The 9,975-nt window shown below is 35.0% G+C and overlaps 1 protein-coding gene across 1 annotated transcript; it reads right to left on the bottom strand.

The window, feature by feature from the left end:
• Positions 1 to 5,661: 5,661 nt before the first annotated feature.
• Positions 5,662 to 9,975, bottom strand: LOC127797020 (uncharacterized). The gene is made up of 3 exons (XM_052329467.1): positions 9,379 to 9,975; positions 7,643 to 7,810; positions 5,662 to 7,521 (listed from the first exon to the last, which is right to left on the bottom strand). Exons 1-3 carry the CDS (start codon positions 9,922 to 9,924, stop codon positions 5,860 to 5,862), a joined length of 2,376 nt encoding a protein of 791 aa, XP_052185427.1. The 5' UTR covers positions 9,925 to 9,975; the 3' UTR covers positions 5,662 to 5,859.

The raw sequence follows: 9,975 nt of genomic DNA, 5'->3' as shown, positions 1-9,975 counted from the left end.
TTAGGCAAATTGGCACTATTCTATTTTGTTTTATTTATATATTTATTTTCATTTTTGGAGTTTTCTAATTTTGGTGGGACCCTCTAGATTCCCACGCTAACCCGCATGGTTGCTGGATAATGGTCTCCGTGATCCACGTGTGTTGGCTCGTGGCTTGTGATCGTCTCCATGGATTGGTTTCTGACCGTCCGATCTTCTCCTGCGTAGTTTTGAATTAATTTTCTTTTTATTAAACTGAGAATGTGATTTTCCTGTTTCATGCGATACAGCGTTGATACACCTAAGTTATTAAATTAAACATTTTTTTTTAAAATTTCAAAAGTATTGGCGTTACTTCATAATTCGTAACCACGTGAATGTGAATCATTTGAAAATTTTGTTATTAAAAGTTATCTCCAATCCCTTATCTTTAAATGCTACTTGTGCACTCAAATTTAATATTTACACAAGATTATAAATCTATAAAATAATAATAATAATACAAAATAAATATTTAAATAATATTTTCGTATAAATATCAGAAACATCGTCACGCAATTATTGGTAACTGACCACGTGGGAGATGGTTATTTTAGTGAGAAATATAATAATTTATTATTATTATTATTATAATCTAATTTCAATTCCATAGTATAACCGTGGTTGATTTTATATTATAATGGAGTCGGAGGCTAACCCACCGTCGTTTCTTAATCACCGGCTCCGATTACGTCCAGACTCCATTACCCTTTAATATATACAAATATATATTTATAATAATATAATTTTATAAAAAAATAAATTAATATTATTTAATAACATAATTATTATAATATTATTTTTTATTATAAATAAAATACACGTACCAATTTAAAAATAACATTATCTATCAATTTCAAAAATATTTAAATAATATAAAAATTTTAAATATTAAATCCATCATTTATCATCATTCATTCATCTATAATCAAAATTCTAAATATTAATTCATATAATATAAATTCTTATAAGAAGAAATCGATGTAATATATTCTTGAACAATCATGGTACTTAGAAATTATCTAAGTGGGATGAGAGATGAGTAGAAAATGAATTTAATTACACATGTATTTGATCGTCTACCAGATATATATATACATTTGTAGTCTTAGCTTGCTTCTAGAATATAAGAATTCAAAAAATAAAATTAAAATACAATACAACAACACATAAGATATGATTTAAATTTGAAAAAATAGTTGTATCCTATCTTTATGGAACAACGGTAACTTCTTATTCTTGTTTCATTAGCTTTCTTTAATTTCTATTTCTTCTTCTTATCACAAATTTCAAACTACTCTTTATCAATTATTCAATCTTGAATTTAGCTCTTATTCAACTAGAATTTTTTCATCAACACTCTTCTTTAAGTTGATGAATAGATATTTCTCATTCTCACTTTGTCTCTAATTAACTCAAACCCTTGTTCAATCATTCCCTAAGATAGCGTTTGTTAAAATGAGCGAGATAAGAGAGTATCAATATAAGACCAGAATGGTTTTTGAAAGAAGATATGAAATAGTCAAAATAAAGTTGAGAAATATTTAAAGATTTTTACAAAACTGTTTATTATATTCTTTGGAATGCATTAGAGGACACAAAAGTCATTTTTTTCTTATATGTATGGACCAAGATATGATTATCTTGAGGAGACGAGAGATATGCATATTTTGAAAAATCAAGATAAAAGGTCATTAATGATTTTTTAAAAAATTGTTAAATAAGCTTAACAAACATATTAGAAAGAATAGAAGTCTGGCATCCCATATTTTAACTTTTTCACCTTATATCTTGATTAACAAACGCCCACTTAGTAAGAATATTAGCTTCTTATAAATAAATAGGAATATATGTAAGGTTGACTTTACCATATTCAATTTCATGTTTAATGAAATGTCGATCAATTCTTATATGTTTTATCCGGTCATGTTGAATTGAATTATTCACAATACTTGTGGCTGATTTGCTATCACTATATAGTCTTATAGGGATAGTTATAGGTGTCTGCAAATCTTCTATTAGCTTCTCGAGCCATATTATCTCACATATACCTTGAATTATAGTTCAGTATTCTGCTTCAGCACTACTTCAAGCCACTGCACTTTATTTCTTGCTTCTCCATGCAACAAGATTGCCACATACCTTAGTAGCTTCTTTGAATGTAAATCTGCTATCCTCTATAGATTCAGACCAATCAACATCCACAAAAGCCTTTTATTCCTCGATCTTCATTCTTTTTAAACATCAACTATTTTTTAGGAGTTCCCTTAAGATGTCTTAGGATATGACAGGCATCATTAAAGTGTTTGATAGTGGGTAAATGCATAAATTGGCTCATTATGCTTACTGCATATATTATATTAGGTCTTGTAAGGGATAAATAGATTAATTTTTCCACTAACCTTTGGTATTTTCTTTTTTATATTGAATTTTTTGTGCTATCATCTTCAATCTTTGAGTCTAGCTCCAATGGTGTGTTGATTGGCTTACATCCAAGCTTGTTGGTTCCCTTCAGTAGATCCAAAATGTATTTTCGCTAGGGGATAAAAATTATCTCCTTACTCCTTACTACTTCAATTCCTAGGAAATACCTTAGATGGCCTAGATCTTTGATTTCAAATACTTGTTGTAACAATTCTATCTTTATTTCTTGAATCTTGTCACTAGAAATAATAATATCACTCACATATACAATTAAGATGGTTTTTTGGCCATCAATTGCATGTTTATTTTTAAAAATTAAATTCACGGTTTGTTTTTTAGTGTTAAAAACTATAAATCAATTTTTCACCTAGTCGTTTATGTTTCCAATCATGTCAATTGGTTCTACATCTGTTGGCATTTCATCTTTTCTCAACGCTAAAGCTTCCTTGTGGCACTAATTCATGTTGACTAGAAACGACAAAACCAAGCACATAAACATCGATTCTTGTTTGTGAATTGATGATGGCTTAGCCCAATTCGTGTCTGTGAATCAACAATAACACCAATTAATCAAAGTTGTGAATCAACAGCGACATCAAGCATTGAGCAACCAAACAACAAGGGGGATCAATGATAAGGGTTCATAGAGGGCAATTGTGACAAAGGTAAATCCAAGAGAGATAAGGGTTGAAAGAGGGTAGTTATCGAATCAGAATTAATATTATGCTTGCTAGAGACCAAAAAAAAATCATCTCCAATTACATTAAACTTGGATTTGTTAAAATTGAATATTAACTTGCAATTTTATTGATTTTACTAAGTTGACTCGAGATTCATTCCAATTCTTCTACAATTTTGATTTTATATGTGTCTTGAGTCGTGTAGGAGTTCTTAACATGTAAAATTATAAAATCATAGGAGTTGAATTGCAATTTTGACAACCATGACTAAGAGCATATATCAAAGACAGCATATCTTGACGTATTAATAATGATAAATTTGTGTAATTTTCGCTAGATAATTGGTATCCTCTAAACATGCTATATGACATATACGCTCAATTCATAACTATAGATGAAAGTATTCTAATAAATGCCCCATGTGGACATTATCATTTCTCATGAAGAGTGGTCTTTTCCCCACTCTTGGTATCAATTCATTACTAGGGATGCAAGTATTCCAATAAAGCCATGACCACTTGTTTTTCAAGTGTGAATTCTCTCCGTCTAATCTGAATATTATACGAAAAATATTTGAATTTAAATGGAAAAGGAGAATCATACGGATGCAGGGGTTCAACTCGATCCACCATGACAATATATAAGATAATAAAACAATGTAGTCTATATGTTTTAAAATCACTCTTAGTGCTCCTGTATACTTCATTTAGAGGGAACTAAACACTTGATTATTTTAAGATCAGTAAAGTTTTCGGGTAAAAGTGGCTGAGTCCATTTCCCAATCTACTCTACTCTCATGGGTTTACTTTCTATTAAATTCCTGGATAATCTTGAGGCTAGGGGTCATATATTTAAATGGAAGTTGCCTCTTCGTTGCATATATGGGTTTAATAGTGAATTTTTTAAGGCCAAATTGGCCCTGGTTAGCTGTCTTTTATGGTTCCTTGTCTCAACAACCTAACTGGGCGCCGAATGTGGTGCGGATCTCCTCGGAATTAGATTGAATGTGGTTGTTGTAGTGCTTTGTCCATCATATATTATTGCAAATAGCTACTTTTTTTCGTAGTGTTTTGACTCATCATATATTACTGCAGAGTTTTAATTGCATGTTCGTCTTCAAGGTGTCAATTTGTGTGTTTATCTGGTGGGTCTTCTTTTGTTTTCCTAAAGATCTTGCGTGAGCCATTTCCCCCATTATTCTACACTATACAGTTGTGCAATCCTTGTCTTTCTTAATTGTACAAAGTTCTTTTCGTTTTGTTGATATATTTTCCCTAAAGCAGGTGGTGCTACAGCGCTTTTGTTTCAAGTGTTGCTTTGGCCATTTATATGTAAGGGTTTTTGTTGTTTTGTCTTATCTTGAGGGTTTTGTTTTGTGGGCTAGTTGTGCTATGTTTTGTCTGAGTTATTTTCTCCCTTTAATGGATTCTTAATTATTGAAAAAAAAAAAAAAATTCTACCGTTTAAGTTACAATTTTAATGACCACTAAATTAGTAGTTCAGTTGGTAATAGGATTTCTTTTATTTTCTTGGATTAAAGGATTGAATTTTATTATTTTAAATACGAAATCCTTTTTATGAAAAATACACTTTGACTGTTGTATGATAGTGAGGCCACCACTGTGCATGTTTAAGGGTTAAAATAATGAATTTATCTAAAACAAGAGAGAGATCAATGCACAAACTATTTGAAATAATTGAGGAAAAAACTCTTGTCAAACGTTATTTAAGATAATTCAACACATCCTTAATCTGATAGTATTATAAGAGGAGCACACAATTCGAATTTAAAATTTTTAGTCTAATCCACTAATTAAGGCTATAATTATTGTCATTCTTCTAAAATATAAATAAAACATAATGTAATGTTGATTTTTTTAAAAGGGTAGTAAATAAAAACAAAAAATATTTTAATAAAAAATGTTTAAGTATTTTATTAGATGTTTACACCCACTTTTATTTGAATGTGTAATCATGAACACCTGTTTGCATTGCAAAAGTAAGCCCATTCTTCCAGGGATGGCTAAGGCCGAGGCCAAGCCCAAGCTCCGGCCCATCCATAACCCAACCCATCTAATACCAATTCTCTAAACATAAATACGTACGTAGTTGTCTAGTTTTTCTTTTTAAGTTCGGTTACGTTTTAAGGTACCTATCATAACACTTTGGCTGTAGTTTAGTGGCAGGAATTCCAGGTTGTGTTCGTAGAGACTAGGCTCGAAACCCAACAGTCACATGATCGAATTAGATTTCATTCAATGATAAAGTCCGAACTTCATTGCTTAAGCTTCATTTGCGAATGAAGCTTGATCCGGGTTTATCCATAAACAATAGCGACGAGATAGTGTAGCGGCAATTGATGCCATGCAACAACAGAATGCAACAACAATTGTGCAAGGCACTATAGCAAGGCGACGAGAGAATGCATTGGTAGTCAATTAGGCGACGTGGGATGGCGATTAGGCGAGGCAAGGCAAGGTGGAACTTGTTGGAGGCGGTCATGATAGAAGAGAAAGGAGGCGACTAAGGGCAAGAATGGTGAATTTATAAATTGGGTAAAGACATTTTTGTCATTTAGTGCCTTTCATCATTCTAAAGTAGCATTTTCTATTTTTTTTTATCTTCTCAAAAGTACTCAAATTTTGGTTTTATCTCCTCTTCCAAACCCTCTCAGAAACAGGCAAATTACATCACAACCCAACCGCTATATAGTACACGACAATATTTATTACGATGTTCACTTGTAACAAGCATGCAATTTGCACGAAATTTCAACCAAATTTACTTGGCTCGAAGGATTCTCCCACTGCACAAGCTCCTGGACGTTTCTCTCAATCTCCAGCGTCTCTCTCACCATACTTCCCATGCAAAATGCCAAAGCACTCAAGCTCAAACCCAGCTCAATCTTCTCTTCATTCCCACAACATTCAACAGCATCTTCCGCGTGCTGAAGATAACAACTTATGATCTTGTTTATCTCGTCTTCAGCAGACCCGGAAATCAGGAACATTCTTGGCGATTTTCCCAGCTCAACATCGTAGGAAATGTTCTTCTTTTCAATCTCCTTGTCGAGGAGTTGAAGGGACTTGATCGAGGTGACTTCCTCGAAGCATTTTATCGAAGAACAAATCATTCTCTTGCACTGCTGCAGCTGCTCTTCTATCTTGTTTACTGTCTCTTTCCCCTCGATTCTGCAAGATTCTTGTTCCAGGAATCCGATTGAGTAACCCGCGAAAAGCAAGAGATCCTCGATTTTTGACAGAGACCCCACCAGCTTACGATAGCAAGCACCATGAAAAGGCAAGAACCAGAAGTTGGGCTCCGCCTCTGCCTCTCCGATAAACTGTTTCAGCTCGTTCAGATTGGCCTTCAGCTTCTTCCGGCTCGCTTCCAAGTGTTTTTTGCCGGCGATGAGGCTCATCGCGCCGAGGCTTTCATGCAAGGCCTGGAGGCTTTTCGGGAGCTGGAATTTGGCTAGAGTGGAGGCTCTTGTTGGCTGCAACAGAATCTCCACCATGATCGAACAGGACAAGCCGATGAACGTCTCGACGATTCTGACAATGGCGAATTCACTCGGAGGGCCGTAATTTTTCCTCCCCAAGATCAGCACTGCTCCAACAACGGCTGAAATCCCGCCAGCCTGGCCGTACAAGTGGCTGCGCCTTAAGAAGCTGGTGAAAATGAACCAAGGAAGGAGAGACAGGAACCTTATTTGGACAAATCTTTCGAACACAAAACAACCTAGGACCCCGTAGACGCTTCCTAGGACTGTTCCCTGAGCTTTGATGTTGGCGGCTTTGAAGGTCGCCTCTCTTGTGGCTGCAAAGCTGAGGGCCACCGGCAACCCGGACCAGTACCCATTTTCCTTGCTGTATATCAGGCCAAATAGCACGGCCAAGCCTAGAGAAATTGAGCATTTGAAGGCTGGCATGAGCCTCTTGTTGCTGATCCAATAATTAGTGCACCCCTTCAAAAGCCAGCTCTCTGATTTGTTGCCTGCATTGGCTGAGAGTTCCGTAGCTGAATCGGGTGGCAAACTAGTGGCCGTTGATTTCTTCAGAAGCAGCATCAAGCAAAATAGGAAGAAGAAACAGGGTAGACCCTTCTGGCTCTGTGGGATGGTTGGAAGTGTTTGGAGGAACTTCACCATGTTCTCTGTGTTTGATTCTTCGGGCGCAGCTGATGAATCAAAAGGCAAAACTTTCTTCATGGTTTGGCCAATGTGCTTCTCCAGTTTAAGTGCCCCTTCTTTGAGCTCTTGGTCCAGCATTTGAACAGGAATTGAAGAGCTTGTTAAGGCCATTTCCAAGCCTCTTAAAGGCATCTCCTGCTCTTGCAACCTGTCTGCTGCATTCAACAAGTACGGCTTCCACGGAAGCCTCTCCCACTGCATGCTTTCCTGTTAGCATCAAATTAGAAAGATGATCAGTGCGCGCTCAATTAAATTCATTTTTTTTTCTCAAAATATATGAAAATTAATCTCATTTTTTTTCCTTCTTCTCAGAGGCGACCTAGCTTACTTGTTTGCATTTGATAATTTGGAGATATTTGGTTCCTCTAACGGCAGATAACTTGGCCTGCGAGATCAATGCCAAGGCAGATGGATTGTCTTCTGCGCAAAATGCCTTCACATATAGCTTCAGCCTGGCCGACGCATTGTCACTGAAGAGCTTGCAATTCTTTTTCACCTGATAACTCCATAACCAATAACCAATCCTCTCAGTTTATTTAGATGTGGTAGTAGTCATACATGGGAAAATGATTAAAATGCTGACCCGCCGGTCAGAGCCGTCCCAACTAATTTGGGGGCTTTGGCCAAAAAGTTTGTCAAGCCATTTTGAAGAGTATTAATTTTTTTATAAAAAAATAAATAATACAATTCCATCATTTTATTAAATTAAAAAAAAAAAGATTAAAGAGTTCAATAAACTACCATATATGATAATCTCTAAACAATAGTGAAATTTTAACTATCTAAGAGATTAAAAGAAACCAAATAACGTACTACAATAAATAAAAAAAAATAAAATTAATTTTTCTTTTAAAGTCCAAGAAAGTAGGTGCAAGTCAAGTAAAAAGCTATCAATTTTTAATTTTTTTAGAAAGAAACAAAACAAAACACTAAATTCATAACATTAAAAAGATAAAATTCACCAATAATGAGCAAATTTTTTATTTCACGAGCATGTGTTGAACTATGTTTAACTTTTTGTAAAATTAATTTTTTTTTTTGTCTTTTGAGATGCAAAATTATTGATTAAATCTCCATAATCAAGTTTATCTAATAAATCATGTTCAATGGATAATATAGCTAATCCATTCAATTTTTCTTGCAATATAGTTGACCTCAAATATGACTTTATCAACTTTAATTTTAAAAAACTCATTTTTGTAGAAATTATTGAAACTAGAATTGTGAATAATATTTTATAAGCAATATGCATATGCATTTGAAAAATAATTGACTTTTTTTAATGTAATGAAAATTTTTCATTGAATTTTTTTTGTTCCTCTTGAAAGTTTCCTTTAATAGTACTCTTATTTCTAAAAATAAATTTAAATCATCTATATCATATTTAAGAACGTTTTTAAGATTCAAACAATAATCTTTTAAAACATTTTCATCCATTAATTTTAATTTCTTGAAATTGCATAGAATTTTTTTTTTCATATTTTCTAAATTATTCAAAACTATTTCAAAGTAAAGAAATAACTTGATCAATCATGTAAATAAAATAATCAACTCTAAAGGATTCTTCAAGATTGTGTTTTATCATCATCGATATTTTTATCAAATTATTTTTTTCTTACGGATCACACATTTTTCATGAAACATAAGTTCTACTTCTATTTCATTTGAAAGTTTTTTTTTTTGGCAGAAATTAGCATAGTAGATTGAAATTTTTTTTTTCCTATATTTTTTTTAAAAAAAAACCTTTTACTTGACCTATAATAACCAAATAGTCATGTACAACAAAAATTCAAAATTCTCTCATTTATACATTAAATATTATTTTGGGCTCAATCTTTTTTAATAAAATATTTATTATTAAAAAATAAAAAAATATATATATATATATTACAAAAAATTGAATTTTGGGCCTTTGGCGGCCGCCTAAATAGCCTTATGGTTGAGCCGCCTCTGCCGCCGGTCAAGAGGCCGAATTTCTCTTGCTTTTTAAGAGTTCTATCGTAAGTAATCTGAATAATTGTAACCCACCTCTTATAATAATGAGATAAAGATAGAATTAATTACCTCAGAGCAAGCAAGGCTCGGGTAGGGAACCAACACGGCCAGAACACAAGCCAGGACCCCAAGAGCGGTGCTAGCCGCGATGTGAAGAGGATGCATCACGGTGTCGGTCCGAACGCCATTGATGAAAGCTAGAACATAGACAATAACAATCTGTCCCAGCGCTATACGCCTGGCGGCGATGTGGGTGGACTCCGGCAGCACCACCACGAAGGCGCTCACAGCCACCATGAGGGCGGTGGTTCCAGCGCTCAGCCTGGCGGGGCCGATGAGCGACAGGCTCAAGATGGCCGGACACACACCCTGGATGGTGGCGTAGAGCCCCAGCCAGCAGCCACGCACGGTGCCGCCCAAGGCGGAGTCGGTCACAATAAGAATTGCCGTCACGTAGGAGAAGGCCGGGAATGCCACTTGGCGGGTGATCCATGCGGGACCGAAGAGGGTGGCGCAGCCCACTATAGTGCAGGCCACGGCGGTTCTGACGGCGGAGGCCAGGCAGCGCCGCCACAGTTCGCGGGCTCGCTCGGGCTGGTCGACTGTAGTCGCCATAACGGGAGCAAGCTGGAGCTTAAAGAATATTGGGTTTTTATTGGAGAGTTA

Source organism: Diospyros lotus, chromosome 1, assembly GCF_014633365.1.
Source record: "Diospyros lotus cultivar Yz01 chromosome 1, ASM1463336v1, whole genome shotgun sequence".
NCBI lineage: Eukaryota > Viridiplantae > Streptophyta > Magnoliopsida > Ericales > Ebenaceae > Diospyros > Diospyros lotus.
This window is presented reverse-complemented; position numbering and strand designations above follow the sequence as displayed.